This window comes from Thamnophis elegans, chromosome 1 (genome assembly GCF_009769535.1).
Source record: "Thamnophis elegans isolate rThaEle1 chromosome 1, rThaEle1.pri, whole genome shotgun sequence".
In the NCBI taxonomy this organism is placed as follows: domain Eukaryota; kingdom Metazoa; phylum Chordata; class Lepidosauria; order Squamata; family Colubridae; genus Thamnophis; species Thamnophis elegans.
In genome coordinates this window covers 75,176,869-75,201,084 of record NC_045541.1, presented here as the reverse complement: position 1 = coordinate 75,201,084, position 24,216 = coordinate 75,176,869, and the positions used below count along the sequence as shown (strand labels likewise).

Sequence of the window (24,216 nt, the reverse complement as noted above, 5' to 3'; positions counted from 1 at the left end):
CTTGAGTGTATAAATGAGTGTGCTTGATTCGGAGGACCTGCCGGGAATTGCGGGGGCTATGGGGGTGGCTGAGGGGGCTAAAGACACGGGAGAGGGTCGGGGTATTGCGGTCGTGACAGGGAGGGGCAGATACGGCGGGGACTCTAGGGCAGGCCATTACCGGGGAAGGAGGGTTCGCTACATCACAGAGATCCCTCCTTCCGGCCCTAGGAGTCCCACTCCAAGACCAGATGGTGTAAGTAATCAGGACCCTGGTCTCAGGCTGTTGTCGCTAAATGCCAGGTCTGTTGTACATAAAGCACCTCTCGTCCGGGACTTAATTTTAGACGAGAGGGCAGACCTGGCATGTATTACTGAGACCTGGCTGGGCCCAGAGGGAGGAGTCCCCCTCGTAGAACTGTGCCCAGAAGGTTTTCAGGTGCTGCATCAGCCGAGAGCCCAGGGAAGGGGTGGGGGTGTGGCCGCTGTTATCCGGGAGTCGTTAGTTCCTCGTAGGGTCCCTGCTCCGGAGATTGTCGGGTGTGAGTCTTTGCTGTTAAAGTTGGACCTCAAGGGTCAAGTGGGTTTGCTGCTAACGTACCTGCCTCCCAACAGCGTTGCAGCAGCCCTCCCCTCGCTCCTCGAGTCAGTAGCCGAGCTGGCAGTTGAGTTCCCTAGGCTGATGGTCCTGGGGGACTTTAATCTGCCGACGCTCGGTGAAAACTCTGACGGGGCGCTGGAGTTCATGGCTTCCATGACAGCCATGGGCTTGACTCAAGTAATCCGAGGCCCAACCCATTCGGCGGGACACATGCTTGACCTTGTATTTCTCTCGGAGCAGTGGATGTGTGATCTTGGTCTGAGGGGGAGTGACATCATACCCCTGTCGTGGTCAGACCATTGCCTACTGAGGCTCGACTTCCGGAAGCCCAACCCCCACTGTAGGGAGGAGGAACCGACCAGGTGGTTCCGCCCCAGGCGTCTTATGGAGCCAGTAAGGTTCCAGACAGAGCTTGGGGTTATTCCTGATACTCTCACCCACAGTCCGGTGGAGACTCTGGCTGCTGCGTGGCACTTGGCAGCGTCAGAGGCCCTCGACCGGATTGCGCCACTGCGGCCCCTCCGAGGCGGCGGATCCCGGAGACCACCTTGGTTCACCGAGGAGCTCCGGGAGATGAAGCGCCGGAGGAGATGCCTAGAGCACCGTTGGAGGTCCGATAAGTCCGCATCGAACCGAGCAATGGTAACCACCTGCACCAGGGAATATACTAGGGCACTTAGGGCAGCTAAAAGATCACATATAGCCTCCCTGGTTGCGTCCGCAGAGTCCCGGCCAGCCGCCCTGTTTAGGATAACCCGCTCCCTGTTGAACAAAAGGGAGGCGGGGGAACCCTTGCAGGGCAGAGCTGAAGAATATGCCCAATTCTTAGCGGACAAAATTGCTCGGTTTCGGACGGACTTGGACTCCACATCTGCAGTTCCAGCCGAGACTCAGGGGGACCAAGTACAACAGCTCTGGGTTGAGTTTCAAGAGGTTACCCCCGGGGATGTGGACAAGGCCATGAGAGCTGTGAGTTCCTCCACCTGTGCTTTGGATCCGTGTCCCTCATGGCTGGTTTCTAACTGCAGTGAGGTGACACGAGGCTGGATCCAGGCGGTTGTAACCGCCTCCCTTCGGGAGGGGAACTTCCCCGCCGCACTGAAGGCGGCGGTGGTGAGACCCCTCCTGAAGAAGCCATCCCTAGATCCAGCTGTCCTTAATAACTACCGCCCGGTCTCCAACCTCCCCTTTTTGGGGAAGGTTGTTGAGAAGGTGGTGGCCTTCCAGCTCCAACGGTCCTTGGAGGAAGCAGACTATCTAGACCCCTTCCAGTCAGGCTTCAGACCCGGTTACAGCACTGAAACCGCCTTGGTCGCATTGATGGATGATCTCTGGAGAGCCAGAGATGAAGGACATCCCTCCATCCTGGTCCTCCTTGACCTCTCAGCGGCTTTCGATACCATCGACCATGGTATCCTTCTGCGAAGACTGCGGGAGGTGGGAGTGGGAGGCACCGTGTTACGGTGGTTCTCCTCCTACCTCTCGGACAGGTCGCAGTCGGTGTTAGTGGGAGGGCAGAGATCGTCCCCAAGGCCCCTAAAATATGGGGTGCCGCAGGGTTCGGTCTTATCCCCCCTACTATTTAACATTTACATGAAACCGCTGGGAGAGATCATCCGTAGGCACGGGATTAGATACCATCAATATGCGGACGATACTCAATTGTATCTGTCCGCCCCGTGCCAAATCAATGAAGCGGTTGACGTAATGGACCGGGGGCTCGAAGCCGTCATGGACTGGATGAGGATTAACAAGCTTGTGCTCAACCCAGAAAAGACCGAGTGGCTGTTGTGTTTTCCTCCCAAAAATTCGGCCATTAATCCAACACTCAGGCTGGGGGGTCAAATTCTACACCCCTCAGAGAGGGTTCGCAACCTGGGAGTCCTCCTGGATCCACAGCTGTCATTCGACCATCATATAGCGGCTGTGACCAGGGGGGCATTCGCCCAGGTACGCCTGGTGCGCCAGTTGCGACCCTACCTGAACCGGGAGGCGCTCACAACTGTCACTCGGGCCCTCGTGATTTCTAGGCTGGAATACTGCAATGTGCTCTACATGGGGCTGCCCTTGAAGAGCATCCGGCGACTTCAGCTAGTACAAAACGCAGCCGCGCGAGTGATCGCGGGTGCACCTCGATTCACCCGCATTACACCTATCCTCCGCGAGCTGCGTTGGCTACCTGTCGATCTCCGGATGCGCTTCAAGGTGCTATTGACCACCCATAAAGCCCTACATGGCAGTGGATCTGGATACTTGAGAGACCGCCTTCTGCCAATTACCTCCCTACGGCCTATAAGATCTCATAGGTTAGGCCTCCTCCGCATTCCATCGGCCAGCCAATGCCGGCTGGCAACCACAAGGAGGAGGGCCTTCTCAGTAGCGGCCCCGACCCTTTGGAACGAGCTCCCCGTAGAGATCCGCACCCTCTCCACCGTCCAGGCCTTCCGCATAGCCTTGAAGAACTGGCTCGCCCGTCAGGCCTGGGGATAAGGACCATTGCCCCGCCCGAATGTTGTATGCATGTTGTGTATTATTTTATTATGTGTTGTTGTTTTAGTATTGTATTGTTTTGTATTCCCCTCTCCCTGGTTTCTGTGAGCCGCCCTGAGTCCCCTCAGGGAAAAGGGCGGCCTACAAATAAAATCAATTCAATTCAATTCAATTCAATTCTATAAAAGGCTATTTGTCTTGAAAACTCAGTGTAATTTCTGGATTGGAATTAGACTGTTTTTTCATTCCATTTGCAGAGGATCAATGCATACTTTACATGTTTTTCAAGAACCCCCGAAATGTGTACTTGGCCACTCTGGGAAGCAAAATGCTGGATTAAGATGGGTCTGGAACAATGTTCCCTCTAATTTTTTTTCAGTGTGAGCGGAAAAGTATAGTGTGTGAGCTGCACAGTTTCATGCCTGAGCACCTAAGAGAGCCACAGTTTGAACTGCTGTCGCGTCTGCTGGACATTTGCGCAAACTTCCAAGCGTCAAGCGCCAATTGCGAGCGAGGTTTCAGCCCGATGAATGCCAGACATGAAAAGTGCCACTCAAACACTATACTTTTCCGCTCACCCTGAAAAAAAAAAAGGCTCTCTGCTCAGCTTTTAGATTGTTAGACTGGCTAGAGAGAGACATGGCACCAACAGGGTCCTGGGTCCTGGCATTTTGCAGGCAACCTGTCCTCTCACATTCCTTTGGAATGCAACCCATCACATGTGAATTAGATTTTGCCAATTATCCTATTAAAAGATAACACTATTATTCTAAAATATGACTAACTCAATATTAAAAACTGTAAATATGTAATGCTGATAAATAATAGTAGTAATTGTTATTTAGTATGATTAAAATCAGTATTGATATATCAATATAATATCTATCGAAATTGACAATATACACTAAAATAACAATACAAATATATAATGTGGAATATAAATGTAATAAATATAATATATAAATGCAACATAAATGTAATAAAATAATTTATCATGAAACTCTCTCCCTTTAAAGTAGTAAGATCAATTAAATAGTCTAGCAAGTTTGGACAATATGCTATATGTTATGTTACTTAAGAATATATATACCTCAGAATCAGATACAACATCCACATTATTTCCAACTGAGTCAATAAAATCATATGCCATGCCAAAACTATTTTAAATAAAGATATGAAATTAATCAAGTATTGCATTTATTTTTCAAAATGAATGTACAATTTTTTTATTATTTAAGTTTTGTACCCTATCTTTTCTAACTAACATTAACTTTAAAAAGATGTTACATCAGACTACAATACAAGTAATTAAATGAAAACTAAAATAAGTGTTTGGGCATATTGAGCTTTTTATATTTCTTTCTTATATTTCTTCCTTATATTTCTTCCTTAGTTGAGAACTTGCTCCTCAGCTTACTTACGCATTAACTGTTTGTTGCTTTTATGGTTTATTCATTCACTGCTCCATCTTCAGTTTTTTTCACAGGGGGCAGGGCTTCCTTCCTCCCTTCCTTCCTTCCCTCCCTCCCTCCACTCCTTTGGCCACCAATTTTGATCCAATTCTCTCTCTCTCTCTCTCTCTCTCTCTCTCTCTCTCTCTCTCTCTCTCTCTCTCTCTCTCTCTCTCTCTCTCTCTCTCTCACACACACACACACACACACACACACACACACACGTTCTTTGGGGGGCGTTGAATTACTCCACCTCACTGCGCAAAGTCGGCTCAGCATGTGTTCGGCCCCCACTTACGCCGAATCAAATACGCGGCCGGCAGGACCAGGGGGTTGCATTTCAAAGCCACCAGTCCTCTTGCTTCTTCTCCTTCACCGGCAAAGCTCCCGCTGGCGCCCCCGCCCATGGCAGCGGGAGCTTTGCCGGTGAAGGAGGCCTCAAAAGCACGGCAGAGGAGGAAGGGGGAGGGATAACGCGGGAGCCAGCTCAGGTGCTCCGCGTGGAGGGAGAGGCACCACTGCCACTGCCATGGGCAGGGGCGCCAGCGGGTCGGGAGCTTTGCTGGTGAAGGAGAAGAAGCAAGAGGACTGGCGGCTCATCAAAACAAGTCTGGGGAGGTCCTTTGCGGGTGGCCAGTTCTAGCTGCCTGCAAAGGACTTCCCCACGTTTGCTTTGGTAGAAATCTCTGCGCGGCAGTTAGAAATCTCTGCGCGGGGATTTCTTTCCATGTGCGCGGCTGCGCAGCCACGCACCTTAGAGGGAACAGTGGTCTGGAACCTACCTAGATGGGGTATTCTTAAGTTCTTGCTCAAGCTCAATGTAAGGGAATACTTAACATTTTATGAAATTGTATATATTTATAATATCTTCCTGGGAATCTGCCAATAATAGAAAGCCCAGGTAGTTTCCCCCAAAGCAATCTGATAAATGGGTGACTAAAACCTGTCCTGTTTCTGAAGATGGGTACTTAGGCTAATCTATTTCTATTTTTGAGTGAGTTTACCCTTTGAGTACATCCACCTTTACTGTTACATTGATATGTAATATGACGTCTTCTATCTTTGAAATCTATAAATAGAGCCAGATGGTTTAATCTCTCCTATTATTTTCATAATGATAAAGAATGGATATTCTTTACATTTCTTATGCTGGTGAGCAGTTTTTACTCTTTCTCCTACGTCCTTAATTATATATTTTAAAAACTGAAATCACCACTAGTCGTCTGATACCTTAAATATGGGAACTGTAGACATATTTAAAAGATATTAACTGTAAATATAAAACTTATTTTGTATTAATTGGATCAGTGCATGGCATGCTATTCTTTTGGAAATAAGACATTACAATTTTATAAATGGAAATATATCTTCATTTTTATTATTAATATAATGGTTAGCATGAGGTTTACAGCTTTTATTGAACATGTTTTGCAAAGGATAAACATTATGTTATTCCAATCAATGAAGAAGGAATTGCTTGTGTGCAGAAAGTTTCTGTCTCCAAGAAAGAGATTGGAAATGACCACTGCCCAAAGTCCTAAACAGCTTCTACACCCTTTGAAGTTGTTGCATTACATCCTAGAGCAGTCCTAGGATTGAAAGTTGGTCCCAAAAAGTCCTATTACATTTTAAATAATCTTTGCTACCACTATATTAAACTACAGTTTTGTATTACTTGGGGGAAATCATTGTAAGAGATCTCCCTACTGTTATTTATGGCAACAAATAATGTTTAAGAGTGTTTGCTGCAGTGGTAGCAAAACAGCTGGAGGATGGATTTGAACCTAATGTAGCAAAGTTGGTTTGTAAGTGACCCATAGTAGGATTCATCCTATCTTTAGGGTTTTTTTAAAAACTTATTTTAGTAGTAAATGAATTTACTTACAAATTGTAGGGGTTTTTTTGTGCCATAAATGAACACTGGATCTAGTCAGTTTTCCATATTCTACTATGAAATTTTAAGCTGCTTGAGAATAGCTGAGAACACTGTTGTTTCAAATATGAAATAGCTTTGGAACCTAGAATTGGAAGGATTCTCATGAGGATAGATATTAATATGTAATAAAAGGATGGTGTTTGCTTAGGTATTGTTTATGATATTTGATACTTTTTAATGAAGTAAATGAGACAATACAGATTTTCAATCTTTTTATTGAGTGTTATTTTTCTTCTTTTTTTAAAGCTTCTCCTCTCTTGCTTTTTGCAAACCGTCGAGATGTCAGACTGGTGGATGCTGGTGGAGTGAAGATGGAAGCAACAGTTGTAGTCAGTGGCTTAGAAGATGCTGCTGCAGTGGACTTCCTTTACTCACAGAATGTTATTTACTGGACAGATGTGAGCGAAGAAGCTATCAAACAGACTTATTTTAACCAAAGTGGGAATCTTGTACAGAGTGTCATCGTTTCAGGGCTGCTTTCTCCAGATGGCCTGGCATGTGACTGGATTGGGAAAAAATTGTACTGGACTGACTCAGAAACAAATAGGATTGAAGTTGCTAATCTCAATGGAACATCTAGGAAGGTTCTTTTCTGGCAAGATCTTGACCAGCCAAGAGCAATTGCCCTGGATCCAGCTCATGGGTAAGCACCCTGTCTTTTTAAACTTTCACATTCATTTTCAGGATCACTGTTGTTTTCATCTTGCCAAACAAAATACAATCTCTTCTCACAAATTTTGTTTTCTCAAGGTATTTTTCTCTGAAAGTATTTTACATTTAAATAAAACATGGGCTGAGGAATGGCAAGTCATAGAAGAGCAACCTGACTAATGCGCCAAACCAAACATTTAAAAAAATCTCATTTTTCCAGCTTAGAATTCTTTAAAACTTTACAAACTTTAAACTTTATAGCTTTTAACATTTTAAAACTTTTACAATGTTATGCTTTATCTATAATTAATGTGGCTGATTAAAAAAAATAGGGAGGTTGGCTGCTGAAATGCATGATAGATTCAGTTTTGCAAATCTGTAACATTGGCTTTCCACTGAATCTTACTGAGTTTTCAAATACTGTGTTTAAGGTAAGAAGGGATCTAATAGTTTGAGATATAAAGAGTGGGGTTTTGGCATGTAAAATATGCTTCTGGAGTACAGAGGAGCAATCAATGAAAAGTTTGATGCAAGAAAATAAAGGTGTGCTGTTAGGTTGGTTTAGACTCTTGGTCTAAGACTAGAATTTAGGAGATTTTCTAGAAAAGCATTTTATGAAATCATTACTTTATAAAACATTGCTAGCAGGAAAAGGGAAGGATGGAAACGAAATTACTGTACTTTTCATCAAGGTTAAAACTGACCACAGATCATCTTTCTGAGGCAAAAATGTAGAGCTTAAATAATTCAGAATTATATCACTCAGTTCATAAAATGGTATATTTATTAATAATAACTTGCTTCACTTAGATCCACTGTGTAGTTCAGAATCAGTACAACTTCTTAGAAATAATGCTTTCAATTACTTGAATTCCCAATTATCCAAATATTCTGGTTAACCACACCTAACAGCAGTTCTGGCATCCAATTTAATGGATTCTAATATTAGAGAGCAGGAAAAGAAGTTTCTCATTTCGTCATTGGGGAAGAGATATTGTAAATCTCTTCTCAATGTTGGGGGAGAAAACATTGGATACAGTGGATCCATGCCCCCTTTTCTTAACAATCTTGCTTTAGGAATTCTGAATTATTTAATTGCCCGAGGGATTCCCTTCCAGAGGTTGTAGAGTGAAGCCTTAATTTATAAATATGGCTAAAGTGTGGGACCCTGCAGGGTGGGAAACAGGGCCAAGTAGGGCGAGATGGGGGGAAGATAGGTGGGAGGCTGCCCCCAGCATCACTAAAGTCCTTTGTAACAGCATGGAGGTTGCCTGGCACTTGAAATTTTGTTCACTGTAACTTTGGGGAAGTGTCATAAGTCCCTTCATTTGGCACCATTGTAATTTCGAATGTCACTGAATAAATTGTGGTAAGTCAAGGGCTACCTATATGTATTTTATTTATTATTATTCCTGTTTCTCATTGTAAAAACAATTATATTAAACTATTAATTATAAATATAGGGTCAAAACTATTTGAATAGTGAAAATTACTCTTGAAATACATATTAAAGCATGTTGGTCATAACAGCATAACTAGTCATAATGAATCATCTTAATAAAGTTATCCTGCCTGTAAGGCCCAAGCTCTTATGAGATGGAAATTGTCTTGTAATATTGGGAAGCAAGAGACTGAGGGCAGGGTTGTGCAATGGTGTAGCTGGCGGGGTGCAAGAGGGTATTCATTCTAGTTAAGAAAATTTGATAATGTCCCCCCTTCCCAAACCTGGCTTGTACACACAGTTAATATGGGGTGATTTGTTGTTAAGTATGCTAGCTTTGCAAAAAAATCATACAAATAGGAAGACAATATTATATCACTCAATTGTTCCTTGAGGAGAACTTATCCACTTTTTTGGATGCATGTAATTTATATATAATATTGATCATGTATTCCTGAGGGAGATTTGTATACCTTCTTATGAGATGTCTTTAAGCATCAAATAAACAATCTAAACATATTATTTACACTTGCCCTCCAGTTTGTCCAAACGAAGCTGTAATGATCAGATCAATTTATTAATATGGCCACTAACATTTTACAAATTTATTGTCAGGAACTTGCAGTCCCGAGTCTTATTCTCTCTGTGAAAGAGATTAAGAGGCATTTAGAAATTCATTCTGATTCATGTTGACTGTGGTAATGTTCATTTATTGGTCTGTTTTTCTATTCTCAATTCATCATTGTTTGTAAGTTTTAGTTATTTTACCTATTGCTTTCAGTAGTTTAACTATTTGGTGACAAAGTATTTCATTCTTGTAGCAGTTTCTTCTTTTGCTTGGGCCCATTATTCATCCTATGCCAATCTTCATACCATATTTATATTCTGTTTATTTATTGTCTCTTTTAAGTTTTCCTGACGTGACCTCTTAATTAATTTTCCTTAAATATTCAGTTGGCCTTTTCTTAATCTTAAATTAAGAAATTATTAAACACTAATGTCTTCTTACCTCTGATTCCCTCTTTGATGCATTACTTGGTGTTGCTTCTTTCATATTGCTAGCTAATTAGTGCTTTGCTGAATTATTTTATTCTTTCACTCTGGTTCCCGTCTTCGGTAAAATATGTATTTGGTACTTGGTCTGTTTTCAACTCAGTTGTCACATGATATTTTGTTTTAGAATTGTAAGCCTTCAGGCAAGGCTTAATAGTTTTTTTTCCCAAATGCATGCATATTAAGTGCATATTAAATTATTTATATTGATAACTGTGATGGTTTTATATTTTCTCTGATATGCTTGTCCATCCCAGAATCCTCAATTTAAATGCAAATAAGCTTTGAACCCACAAAGGACACAGTTACTTAGCTCTGGTATGTAGTAACAATGCTGACTTGTATAGCTCTAATTGTTCCAAGAATCTGAGACTGGAAATACAATCTTGGGCCAAGGCAATTGACAGATTTTCATTGGCATATTTAATGCTATTTTTTAAATGTTGCGTAGTTCCAAGACTGATGTGAGCTGCTATATGGAAAATAGAATTTTGAAGTCTTTGCAAAGACCTGTGTAAGACATTAGTTACATAGAAGTAGACTGATTTAGTTGACAAACTTTAGAACGAAAAAAACTTTTAATAATAGTTCTGCAAATGCTAGAGCATTCACAAAAACAGAATAGACTAGAAAGCAGGAGATCTTGAATTCTAGTCCTGGTTTAGCTATGAAAGCCAGCTGAGTGAGCTTGGGTCAGCCACTTTCTCCATAGTGAGGGGGGAGGAGTATCCAGAATGGGTTGACCTTATCCTCTCGTGATTGGTTTGAGTCAGATAAGCTCTTTGGGCTCCGCCCCCTGGAAGTGAGCCTGCCCAGTTTTCTGACTCAAAACGATCGTGAGAAGTTGCTCATTCGAGAGCTCCAGGAATTTACTAGGATCTAAAGGAAAATTCATGTGGACCCGTCGAGTTTTGCCTCCCTGCTTCACACACAGCCTCCTCCTGCAGGATTGGGACTGCCACTAGCCCCCCTGGGGCGGCAGGCTGCCCTGGACACTGAGGACATCCGAAGACTCTCAGTGAGGAGCTTGGCCGGGCAGCAGGAGGAAGGGCAAAGCCTCTAGCAGGCAGCCCTAACCAGGAGGATGGGCAAAAGCCTCTAGCAGGCAGCCCTAACAGCTGAGGCTTGTAAGAGCTGGAGATTTGACTCACCCCAATCAAGGGAAAGGTTGCACCTCTCCAGACCTCCAGTAATTTACAAAGGATTAAAGAAAATAAACTTGGACCCGGCGAATCCTGCCTCCCTTCATCGCACACAGCCTCCTCCTGCAACGACCGGATTGCCACAAGCCCTCTGGGGCGGCACGCTGCCCTGGCCATTGAGTGAGATGGAGTCACTCTGTGAGGACCGTTGCCGGGCAAGCAGGAGAACCGGGCACACATGCCTCCTAGAGGCAGCCCTTGATGAGAGGCTTCTCAGGAGCAGAAGCGCTCCTCCGCTCCCCTCAGCCACGAGGGTTTTTAAAAAGGAAAACCTGTGCTGGCAGGTATCACCAGTGGACAAGGTGACAGCCGGAAAGGCTCTAAAACAGCTGCAGGAGATGAGCGGCAGCCGCATGGCAAGCCTGCAAAGGCAAAAGCCATTTCCATGTGCTCCAGCAAAGAGGAGCCTTTTGAATTTGGAGCTGGGGGCCATCTTGAAGCCACGTGGTCCAAGATGGCGGCCCCCAGCAGCTCAGGAGGCCGGCAGGACAACAACCACCACTTGAGGAGACCTACAAAGGTGAGAGACGATCGCAGAGGCATTAGCCAAGAGCGAGGGAGGCAGCAAAGGGCCAAAAGGAGGCCTATCAAGGAGTTAAAGAGGCAGGTGGTGGATCAACCCCCCCCAAGCCTACTTCCTTGTTGAATCACAAAGGCAGCTGCCACAAGGCTTGCAGGAAGAACCACCCCCCCTACCTTTCTGGCTGCCAAGTAACAGGAGAAGGCTTCCTCCATAAGAACATTCTCCTTTAATTAGGAGACAGAGCGGGAGGGGCGAGAGGCTGACCGGCATCCGTAGCAAGCTGTGTTTGTCATGGCTAATTCTTGATTCCCCCTTAAGAAAACTCTCCTTTAATTAGGAGACAGAGCGGGAGGGGCAAGAGACTGATGGGCATCAGTAGCAAGTTGTGTTTGTCATGGCTAATTCTTGATTCCCCCTTAAGAAAGCTCTCCTTTAATTAGGAGACAGAGCGGGAGGGGCAAGAGACTGATGGGCATCAGCAGCAAGCTGTGTTGTCGTGGTTAATTCTTGATTCCCCCTTAAGAAAACTCTCCTTTAATTAGGAGACAGAACGGGAGAGGCGAGAGGCTTACTGGCCCCAGTAGCAAAAACTGTGTTTTGTTTTGTTAATCCCAAACCGGCAGCCCCCTGCAGCCTGGAAAAATGCAGGGGGGGGGAGAATATTCAGCCCAGCTGCTAAAGTGCAGCTCCCAATGGAGCCCCCAATCAGGTTACTGAAGACCTTCCAAGGGTGGGGGTGACTAGGCAAACGGCTAATGCAATACAATACAATACTATGCAATACAATAGCAGAATGGGAAGGAACCGGCAGGCTTTCTAGCTCAATCCCCTGCCCAGGCAGGATATCCTATACCATCTCAGACAAATGGCTTCCTATGGTTGATTAGGCTGACTCTGTAAACCACCTAGAGAGGGCTGAAAGCCCTATGAAGCGGTACATAAATCTAACTGCTATTGCTATTGTCATTGCCACCCAACAGCTTCTTAAAAACTGTTGGGGCTCTCACAATGTCTGGAGGCAGGCTGTTCCACTGATTAATTGTTCTAACTGTCATGAAATTTCTCCTCAGCTCTAAGTTGCTTCTCTCCTTGTTTAGTTTCCACCCATTGCTTCTTGTTCTGCACTCAAGTGCCTTAGAGGATAGTCAGGCAGCCTCTTCTCTGTGGCAACCCCAGAGATATTGGAACACTGCTATCACGTCTCCCCTAGTCCTTCCTTCCAGTAGACTAGACCTACCCAGTTCCTGCAACCGTTCTTCATAGGCTTTAGTCTCCAGTACCCTGATCCCCTGTTGCCTTCTCTGCACTCTCCTTAAGAGTCTCCACATCTCTTCTACATCATGGGGACCAAACTGAGTGCAGAATTCCAAGTGTGTCCTCCCAAGACCTTATAAAGTGGGATTAACACTTCATGGGAGCTTGATTCTATTCCTCTGTTTATGATGCCAAAAACTGGGTTGCTCTTCTGGCAGCTGTTGCACACTGCTGACTCACATTAAAGGGGTTGTCCACTAGGACTCCCAAGATCCCCTTCACAGTTACTACTGTGGAGCAAGGTATCCTGTACCTGTGCACTTCACCTTCATTGCCTAAAGGTAGAACCTTACTTCCTTGAATCCCATTTTCCCTAGGTAGTGCCCAATGTTCAAGGGTATCAAGATCCTTCTGTAGCTTTAGCCTGTATTCTGAAGTGTTGGCTATTCCGGCCAGCCTGGGGTCATCTGCTAACCTGATGACCCCCCCCTCCCCCAATCAGCCTTTAACAAACAGAGAGCTAACAGTCATTCCGGCTCCTTCTTATGACCGCTTGAGATAACAGCAGTTCTTAAAGAAACAGTACTACTATCATGGCATATATTTTGCTATCCCAAATGTTAGCTTACACACCTAACACCCTCATTCAAATCACTGATGAAGATGTTGAAGAGTACTGGGCTCAACACTGAACCTTGGGAGACTCCCTGCACTCTTCCCTCCATGAAGAGGCAGTTCCATTGAGGAGTACAGGTGGGTGCACCAGTTACCAAGGCACCTGGGGTGACTAGGTCTAACCCACATTCTTCTACTTTATCTAATAGTAGGTTATGGTCTACCTTATCAGGACTTGCTGAAGTCCAAGTTAACTATATCAATGGCATTCCTATGGTCCACTAGGGTTGTCACCGTAATCTAATATGGCCAGTCTGGTATGATCTGTTTTTGACAAACCCATGTTGGCCTTGGGCTCTCGAGACGGTTTTTCTTCCTTTCTGAAGGGGGGGAATCACATCAGCAATTCTATAGTGGTTCTCCAGTACTCCAGGATCTCTGATAGATATAGTTTCAGTTGTTTGGAGATTTTGTCCACCAGCTCCTTCAGACCCCTGGGTGTAACCCACCCGGTCCTGGGAATTGGACCTTGCCTAAGATAGACAGGCTACCATTTCTTCCCTATCTCATCTTGGGTTCCTAATCTGAATTTGGGATGCGGTTCTTGATAGGTTGGATTGTTTATCCCTTCGGGTAAAGACAGATGCCAAGCACGAGTTAAATAGTTCGGCTTACCCCTGCTGCTTGTCACCTTCGGGCCACTTCTCCCAGCAAGAATCGTTTCCTTAATTTTTCTTGGTTTTATCAGGCGGGAAGATGCCCCCTTTTGTATGTTATTCTATTTCATTATTATTATTGTGGTTGTGGTTCTTGTTGTTATTATTATTAATTTACCTTTGTGGCAGGCCTTTATTGTGAGCCTTAGCTCCCCTCACTCCATCTTTACACACACTCTAGTGGCCGCCCATTAAACTCCGTCTGTGTTTACATTCTGAATATCTCTGCGCTAATCCTAGCCATAGAATCATAGCACCCTTATGGCCGGGGGAAAAAAAAAAAAAAAAGGGTCAGACAGGCTGGTCCCCATGCCAGAACCCACCACAAACTCAGAATGGGATGCCCGACTATGAGAGATCGCAGAAGCACCTCAGATAGCCTATGTATTTAGACAACATTCGCTGAGGGCAGAACATACAGCAGGGGTGGGCTCATCAGAGCCAGCTGGCTCAACCGGACCAAGGGGACAACTTGGAGCGGAAGCTGCAGCCAGTTGACCGCTTGGCGGTGGAGCGGAGCATCCTGAGGAAAGACCTCTTCTCCCCCAGGGTGATAAGGACTATCCAGGCCGCCCGCAGGCCCTCCACAGAGCGCATCTATGGCTCCACGTGGCGGGCCTTTGACTCTTGGTGCAACTCCCGGGGGTTCAACCCCATCCAGGCTACGGTGCCTCAGGTTCTGGACTTCCTCCAGGCGGGCCTGGATAGAGGGTTAGCTCCTAACACAATTAGGAGACAGGTCTCAGCCATCTCATCAGTTCTCCTGTGTGGCAGAAACCAGAGCCTGACGCACCACCCCATGGTCAGGCAATTCCTTAAGGGGGCCTCCAACCTCAGACCACCTACGGTACACAGGTACCCTTCCTGGGATTTACACAGGGTATTGGACGCTCTAACGGGCGCCCCATTTGAGCCATTACAAACAGTTTCCCTTAAGTTCCTGACCCTGAAGGTGGCTTTCCTGGTGGCCATCACTTCCGCCAGGCGGATATCCGAACTGCAGGCGCTGTCCACCAGGGAGGATCTCTGTGTCTTTCACCAAGATAGGGTGGTGTTACGGCTGGATCCATCCTTCATTCCCAAGGTGTGCTCCTGCTTCCATCGAGCCCAGGAACTGATTTTGCCCAACTTCTGTCCAGACCCTTCTCACCCATTGGAGAGGAAGTGGCACACTCTGGACGTTAGGAGGGCTCTGAGGATTTACCTCAGGAGAACCAGGCCAAACAGGAAATCCGAAGCCCTGTTTGTCTCCTTCCAACCAGGATCCCTGGGTAATAAGGTAACTTCCACCACTATCGGCAGGTGGCTGCGAACCTGCATTGCCACTGCTTACCAATCGCAGGGGTTACAGGCACCAAATCATATCACAGCCCACTCCACACGGAGTGCAGCCACTTCCACGGCCTGGGCCACACAAGCATCCCTGGCCGAAATCTGCAGGGCAGCCACGTGGGCTTCCCCCTCTCCCTTTGTTAGGAACTATAAGTTGGACTCCTTTGCCTCGGCAGAGGCCTCGTTCGGCCGCAGGTTGTTGCAGGCGGTTCACAGGGCAGGACCCGTGCCTCAACAGGCCTGAGTGGGGGACATATGGCCTCAGGGATTCCCTCCCTAGGGACGTGCAGGCTTTGGTACGTCCCATTCTGGATACTCCTCCCCCCTCACTATGGAGAAAGGGCGTTGGTACTTACCTGATACGCCTCTTCTCATAGTGGGGGGAGGAGTATCCAGTCCCTCCCTGACTATGTTTGTACAACTAAGTGTTATGTTCATCGTTTATATTGTTATTTAATTATTGATGTTGAAGACAATAAGAGCAAAAAAACTGAATCAAGAGTCTGGAGCGAATTATGCAACGAGTCGGAGAGAGCTCTTCGTCATAAAACTGGGCAGGCTCACTTCCAGGGGGCGGAGCCCAAAGAGCTTATCTGACTCAAACCAATCACGAGAGGATAAGGTCAACCCATTCTGGATACTCCTCCCCCCACTATGAGAAGAGGCGTATCAGGTAAGTACCAACGCCCTTTCTCTCAGCCCAAGGGTTGTTGTAAGGAAAATAAGAGGAAGAAGTGTGTTCCATGCTGTCTTGGGTTATTTGTAAAAAAAAAAAAAAAAAAAAAAAGTAAAAGCAGGATATAAATTAATAAAATAAAATTCTAGTATTTGTGGTTTGAGGATGGGGTATTCTGTGACATATTCTGGTTCTTTTATGTACATCCTATATCCTGTTACTAAATTTTGAGCAGTTCATCTAAATATTTATACTAATAAAAAGCAGTGACATGCTTTTATTCTTACAATTGGTTTTATTGAGTATTTAGGCTACACTTGGAGGGTTGTTGATTGAGATATTATGAAACAAGTATGTTACCTTGTCATACTTTCCCTGCTCCCTTAATCTAACAAATTCCATTGCACCAAGCTGTTTCATGGAAGTGTATTAATGAAGTATGCAGTGTGCTTCTAATTTTTTCATCTTTGCATTGATATATTTTTTATTTACCTTATTGTCTTTTGCTTTGCATACATTTTATGTATTTAAGTACAGAAATGTGGCAAAATTTAGCAAAAATTCCGGAGGATATATGAAGTATGGGAAGCCCGAATCATATTTGAAAGTTGATCACTTTGTGTTCCTTTCAGGCAACATTTGAATGTGTTTCTTTTAAGAAAATCCATTTATAATGGTAGTTGGTTGTGCATCATTTACTTGCCAATTCTCTTGTGGAACTTGTTTGTTGCTTTTCTTGGTGAGGGAAGGGGAAGAGGAATAATAGTGGCTTGAGGTCTGTCCTTGTGGAATTAACTCTTCCAGCAGCTGCATTCCTTGTCTGTCTTTGTGGCATCCATCCCACCGCCTCTTTTTCTTTTCCCAGTTCACTTCTTACCTTGGTTGTAAAAGGCCCCTTAGTGTTTTTTCTGCACAATTTGAATTTGAGGAGATGCCAGTCTTTTTAAGCAGCTTACTTTTCTGAAATTGCTCCAGAGGCTTTCTGACTTATTTTTAATATGCAGGTTACTTTGGCAAGTTTGGTATATAGTTTCTTTAGCATTTGCTGGCATTATCTTCTGTGTTCCTTGTAATTGTATTTCCATTATAAAATAATACTGTTTTCATTTTGAATCATTCAATTTGCCTTGAAAACTTGAATTATAGCGGATGCAGAGTTTGTATAGGTTATTTTGTGTTAGAGGGTTTTTTTTGTTTTTCCTTGGCAAAGTTTCATCTTAACTATGAATACTTCAATATGTTTATCTAACATCCTATTCTACATTTTTTTTAAAGTGATGGCATCTTAGGCTAGTTTTGGCTACAACTTTATAGCAATTGTTGAGTATCTAGGCAGTTTTTGTGAATTCTGGCCTGAAAGAAAATAAAAACAGTGCTGAAGTAGGCCTTTTCTCTTTCCTTTCTCTCCCCCACCCCAATTTTTCTCCAAATAATAGAAGGAGGGGAGTGGAAACTACAGTTGTTGATAAGAATATAAGAATCTGATGAAAACAAAGCAATGAACTGAGGTGCAAATGGCTGCAATTATTGCTGTGAAGTGTGGAGGCCTTTGTAGATTAGTTTGAAGATTAGCTGCTATGTAGGAAGGTGATTGGAATCCTCTTGCAATGCCTAAAAATCCCTCCTTCCCTCCCTCCTTATTTAATTTCCTTCCTCCCTTCTTTACAGGTACCTCTTTCACTTATCCCATCTCTAACCTCCTCTTCCTCAGAAATGGCTATGCCTACATCTAGTTATGATATTTATGTGTGAGACTAATTTGTGTACATATGTGAGAGAGCATGTTCTGTATACAGCATGTAGATAAGATTATATTTAATAAATGAGGCACTTTTTATTTGAAAATTATATACTTCTGGTAATGTTAGGAGTTTTGGATTTATTTTTTTGTTTAGTTATGTCTGATTCTCAGAAACTGCCTGGATAAAACTCTGCAGTTTTCTTGGCAAGGTTTTTCAGAAGTGGTTCGCACAAGGAAATTGTTAATACTGTATTTCAGTACTGTAATTATAAAGCTGAGCATGGCATACATAATTAAAACTTTATTAAATATGGGGTAATACAGAATGATTGGAGCCATGCTTAGAGATATTGGAGCGGAGGAAATTTGTAGTTTGTATGGCCATAGGTTCCACTCAGAAAGTTACCTCTTAGTCTGGATTCTTAATATTGTACTGTAAATTTGATCAACCACAATCAGTGAATTAGCCACACAATCCAGTTTGAACACGATATTGGTTGGATTTGCACAGTAAATTAAGTCAGAACCAAATTAAACCACACAATGACTTAATGCATTATCTGACAAAGCTCTTGACTTATGGCAAGGAGATATATTAATTTGCTTAATCTAAAGTACATCAACTACAGAAGTGTACAATCTGGGCTCTCCTAATATGCTTGACTACAATTCCCATTGGTATGTATTTAGATATTTAGGAGCAGTTGCTGTAATCAACATCAGAGAATCATATTTCACAAGCAAAATCATGTTGGGAATTTAAGTATACATCTTTAAAAGATTATTATGATACTTTTCAAGTAACTCTATTCATATCATAATAACCACAAATTATGCTGAATTGGCAGAGAGTATTAAAATCTAAAGCCGTTAGAGCAATAGCATTTTTTCCTGATATTGAGAAATTTATATATAGTTTACAAATACATATATTAATAAAATAAATATATGAAATGGGTTATTAGAAAAGTCAGGACATTATCTGGTTAAAGACTTAACTGGGAATCCATCTCTGCTGATTTTTTTTTTTTTTTTTTTAAGAATTGGTGACAAATTTCAGCTGAATCAGGTTTCATCATTCCTTCTTAATTTTTTTAAATTTCAGCAATCAAACCCTTTAGCAGTATTTGAAGAATGGTATATGCATTGTTTAAATTCAGGGAATTCTCTTTAGTTTTGTAATACGCTTCTGTACTTAATATTATTGGCACTGAAAAGAAGGGGGGGAAAGTCCAAGAATAAATAATATAATAATATGGGAAGAGGAAATGGAAGCTAAGACAGTGAGTTACATTGGAATTCTTTATGGCATAAATTCTATTTAAATCTACTTTGGAGAATTAGAATTAGAACAACAAAGTTGGAAGGGACCTTGGAGGTCTTATAGTTCAACCCGCTGCTCGGGCAGGAAACCTGTATCATTTCAGACAAATAGTTGCCAATCTCTTCTTTAAAACTTCCAGTGTTGGAGCAACCACAACTTCTGGAGGCAAGTTGTTCCACTGATTAATTGTTTTAACTGTCAGGAAATTTCTCCTTCATTCTAGGTTGCTTCTCTCCTTAATTAGTTTCCATCCATTGCTTCTTGTTCTGCCCTTAGTTGTTTTGGAGAATAGCTTGACTCTCTCTTCTTTGTGGCAACCCCTGAGATATTGAAACACTGCTATCATGTCACCCTTAGTCCTTCTTTTCATTAAATTGATTGTAACCAAACATGTAGATGTTAATACCTATCATTAACATTACATATAAACCAAAATCTTCCTGTACAGATTGGTAGGGATTACGTTGCTATCAGAGGCCTTGCTATTGTCAGTTTAGTTCCTCATTCTGGGCAAATAATTTTGAAATTGCTCAACAATCTTTGGAAATCAACTATATCGTACATTTATTTTCTGTATTTTTCAACATAACAAATTAATGAATTTTCTTTCACTTTACAGATTTATTGTTGCAAAACATTAGAAAATTCAAATATTTTTGTTTGGATCAAATATTTTTGAAAGTTTGGGAAATAGTATTGGCTAAAAGAAAAACAACAAAACAGAACCCTGATGAATCTCTTTGTTAAATATTGTTTTATTCAAGTTTTGTATCCATTTTTATCAACAAAAACCACTCATAATAGATTATATTTGTTTGTGAGAGAATTTGTATATCTATATCCATATATCTTTCTGACCAAAATATTAGCTATGGATTTTTAAAGTCTTTATACCTGTCCTTTCTCTCTCTCATTCTCTGTTTTTTCATATTTGTGTTTTGTATCTTATTTTTATATTCTCTTGAAGTTCCGTTAATGTTCAGCTTTGCATTTAAAAAAAATCCCAAAAAGTGCAAATAGGTAGCTGCCTGAAGGAGAAAAAAGTCATCAACTTAACAAATGAATAAAATTAATTATAGATCTATGCAAATTATTGATTTCCTCAGCAGTTCTAGTTTTACTGTGCATGTGCAGCTAATCTGAGAAGGTCTTTCTGAATGATGACTGAATTCTGGCAAAAACAGCCATGCAGTTGAAGCTGCTTTGTGAATTATTTACATAGCTCTAATAAATAATACATAGTACTATTGGTCATATATCCTAAAGCAGGGGTGTCAAACTCTATTTCATTGAGGGCCGCATCAGGGTTGTATTTGACCTTGGGGTGCCTGTGTGGAGCCAGGGTATCCATGGCCAGCTTGATGTCACTCATGCCTAAGGTGGCCCAAGCGCTCTGCCAGTGAAAACAGGCTTCAGTTTCTGGATGCAACGTCCTACTGCAATCCTCTGCCAGTGAACACAGAGTTTGAGAGGGCCGCGTATGGCCCTCCTGAGCTCCGTTTTTGCTGGCAGAGTCACCACAGGCCGGTTCTTCACTGTTTCCAGGGCAGGTCTGTGGGCCAGAACTGAGGACCCTGTGGGATGGATGCAGCTTTGAGTTTGATACCCCTGTCCTAAAGGGTCATTATAGTTATTCATTATTTCTCTATTCTTTGACGCCAAGAAGCTATCTAAGTAATACTCAGTTTCCTTGATGATTAATAGCCAGACACTCATGGTCACTAGGAATACAATAACAACAGTTTTCCAGAGTGGTTGGTTGCCAGTCATTTTCTAACCTTCTGAGAGTATTGGTTAACTTTTAAACCTCCAGTGCCTTAAATAGTTTATCTTAAAAGAGCATGTCCTTCCATTTCTATTTCTCCAAATACCAAGGCCAACTTCTGAAGCACTTCTTGATTTATCAGTGCCAAAGAAAAGAAGTAGATGACTACAAAGACAGGGTGGTGTTGGCACCCTGCTTCAGAACCACGTTGACTTTAAGGCATGGTTTCGGTTAACTGATTTTAGTCCTTTACGATCTATGTGTTACTTAATTTCAGCTGTATGTGTCACAGTGTTTTCACCCAATTATTCATTTTGTTATATGCTGTTATTATCATTGTTGTGCTTCATTTTATTCATCTCTTTACTCTTGCAAAAGCTGGGTGTAAGCCATTAATTCAAAAGTTGATAAATTACCTCTACTCAGATCAATAGTAGAATCATTCTTTTTTTTTAATGGCACTTCTTATGTTAATTTGCTGCAAACAGTTACTTTATCTAAAAAGTTGTACAGGGTATGTGTAGCTGTAAAGTTTTTGCTGACAGATCATAACAGAGCCCAAGGGGCTCCACCAGTTGAGATAAAGAGTCCTTGTTCCAGCAAGTAATGAAAAGACCTGTTTTAATTGAACTGTACAGGAAACAAAAGAATACATTTTTAGAGACAGTTAACTAAGGTGGGGAAAAATTTTAAAATAACAAAGTTATGTTTTGCTTTTAAAGAAATGTTTGATATCTGTTGACACATAAACTTGATTTCAAGGAAATTCACAAAATTTTCTTCATTTCAGGAAAGTTTCTATTCTGTTTTTGTAATTGTAATTGGATTTTTTTATTTATTTCTAGATACATGTATTGGACAGATTGGGGCGAAACACCTAGAATAGAGCGTGCTGGAATGGACAGCAGTTTTCGGAAAATAATCGTGGATTCTGACATTTATTGGCCCAATGGACTCACAATAGATCTCAGTGAACAAAAGCTTTATTGGGCTGATGCAAAGTTGAGCTTCATTCACAGAGCAAATCTGGACGGCTCTTTCAGGTAGGGGTGGTGTGTGTATGCAGATCTGAGTGCATGTAACCATATGCAAATACATTTAATATTGCTTAGGTGCTTTCTATTTAAACTTATCCGCTGCTAATGTATTTTCGGGCAACAAAGATTATCAACCTTGCATCACCAATTGCCCTTGAATATTTTGATAGGTGTCTGGCAGTTCATTATTTGTTCCTTTTTCATTCTACATGCTTCCATCTCTCCTTTACGTATGCTTGCTGTTAGTTCATGTTTCCTCGTGCCTCCCTTTAAACTCCATGATGATAGCTCATCCTTCATGGACATGGTAACATTGAATTATCTGTATTGTTCAAAAGCACCTATGAATCAAGTATGTATGTCAACTGTACATAGAGAAAATGGGGACACACAAATGCATATATTGCATAGCTGTGTATATACAAGCAGAGGGAGAGAAACTACTACCTGGCTGTTCTTTTCTTTTCCAGGGTGTTTGGAAAAATTCAATGTGCAGAATTATAGCAGATTCTCTTAAACTTCTGTAACTTGTTTTGTTGGGATCCTTAATGTCACTGTCAAATAAAAGAAGAGATTTTCTGTGATCAAGCAATAGCATCAGTAACATATAAAAATAATAACAAAAATATGGATTGTACATTGTATAGTCTGTGTAAAATTCATATTCTTGTGCTGTTATTGTAATTTTGCTTTAATTTTGTGCAACTTTAATCCAAACAGAGGGATACATGTTTTTCTACAATACACTCTGTAAACAACAAAACATCCTAAATGTTGCTCAATGCTATTTCAACATTGTTTGCTATTTTAAAGAAAGGAAAATATCCTTTTTCCTATAAAGAAATGTATTTGTAGTGTAAAAATCCAATTAGCATGTTCGGTCAAAATGCTTTATGTTCTGAATGATTAAAAAATGAACTCATTTTGCTCCCCATAAATGCTTTCTTTGAAAGCTTAAATTACAGCCCAGATTCAAGAAATACAAATAAGTACTATTGGAACATACATATCTCCTGCTATGACGAAGTTGTTCTAGCGATAACAAATTTAGTTTCAGAATGTTAATCAATGTTCCTCATGTACATTGTTGTCATTTAAGATAAAATATTCCAGCAGTCTCATTTTTTCTCTCCTCCTCTTCACTCATGACTTGTGGTTGGACATTGTGCAATGGATATTTGTGTTTTGTGCACAACATAATTCCTTAGCTTTTTGTATCTTATTATAGATGTTTAAAATTATTTTGGTGCAGTAATGGAATATATGAATATGATATTTTTATGCCCGAATGACCTTTAGTTTTTATAGTACTACATAAAATTAAACTTCAAAGAAATTATGTACACTACAAATATTGCCACTGTGAACTGACTTGGTAGCAATATAACGTGTTTTCTATTGTGAATGTTAGATTAAAATTGCTGGAACAGACTCCTGTGTGATGAACCTTCACTTTGAAAACTCAGAACCAGATAGTATTTTAAATAATTTTTCAGAGCAACATATTTTATGGTAATTGTGGTTCCAGTTTGCAGGCATAGTATTTTTTGAAATGATTCAGAAGAAAGTGTTTTGGTCAGGTATGAACAAGACCCATTCCACATACATTGAATTACTGCTGTTTATGGAGGTCAATGTTATTTTATTTAAATTTTGACATCTTGTCTTTCTGTATTAATTTGTGAAGTAGTTTTTACAATCATTTTGGAAAATATTCTTTCTTCTACAAACTAGGCAAAAAGTGGTGGAAGGTAGTCTCACTCATCCATTTGCCCTGACATTGGCTGGGGACACCCTGTACTGGACGGATTGGCAGACGCGTTCCATTCATGCCTGCAACAAGAAAGCTGGAGAGAATAAGAGAGAAATAATAAATTCTCTTTATTCACCAATGGACATCCAAGTTTTGAGCCCTGAAAGACAGCCGTATTGTATGTTTTCTGTTTGTTTCTTTTTCTCTCACATTAGGGATAAGTGGGATTTTAAATCTAACGCCCATGACTTCAGAGAAGAAAATACAGATATATTATTTATGCAATGCAGGCCTCTGCCCTACTATAATTATTAACAAGCAACTGGTATGCTAGGCTGTTATTTGATTGTGACAGGAGGTTCAGTCCTAAATGCCATGGCTTAGGTTCTTAACCTGATTGCTGTTTAATAAAGTTTGTTACCATCATATTTACATAAGATGTGGATTGCAGAACAGAATCACAAACCCTTTCAAAGGAATCCTGTAGATTTTTCACCTTGCAGTAACTTCTCTGAGCTGATTTGCCTTGCCTCAGTGGAAGTTTGTAAGACAGAATTTCTCTGATTGTCAGTGATGTGGCTGTTGCCTTAATGTTAAAGAAGCTCAACCAGCTAGAGCATAATTGAATAGAAGTGCCAAGGAAGGAGGCTTGGGATTCCAATTCTGTGTAGTCCAT

General features: G+C 41.9%; 1 protein-coding gene across 1 annotated transcript in view; it reads left to right on the top strand.

Annotated features, from left to right (window-relative positions):
* The window catches only part of LRP5 (LDL receptor related protein 5), a 133,018-nt gene that overhangs the window by 31,038 nt on the left and 77,764 nt on the right, over nt 1–24,216 (top strand). Inside the window, exons 2-4 of the mRNA XM_032221039.1 lie at nt 6,704–7,100; nt 21,596–21,793; nt 23,522–23,718. Coding sequence (XP_032076930.1) covers nt 6,704–7,100; nt 21,596–21,793; nt 23,522–23,718 — 792 coding nt within the window. The remainder of the gene's footprint in view (nt 1–6,703; nt 7,101–21,595; nt 21,794–23,521; nt 23,719–24,216) is intronic.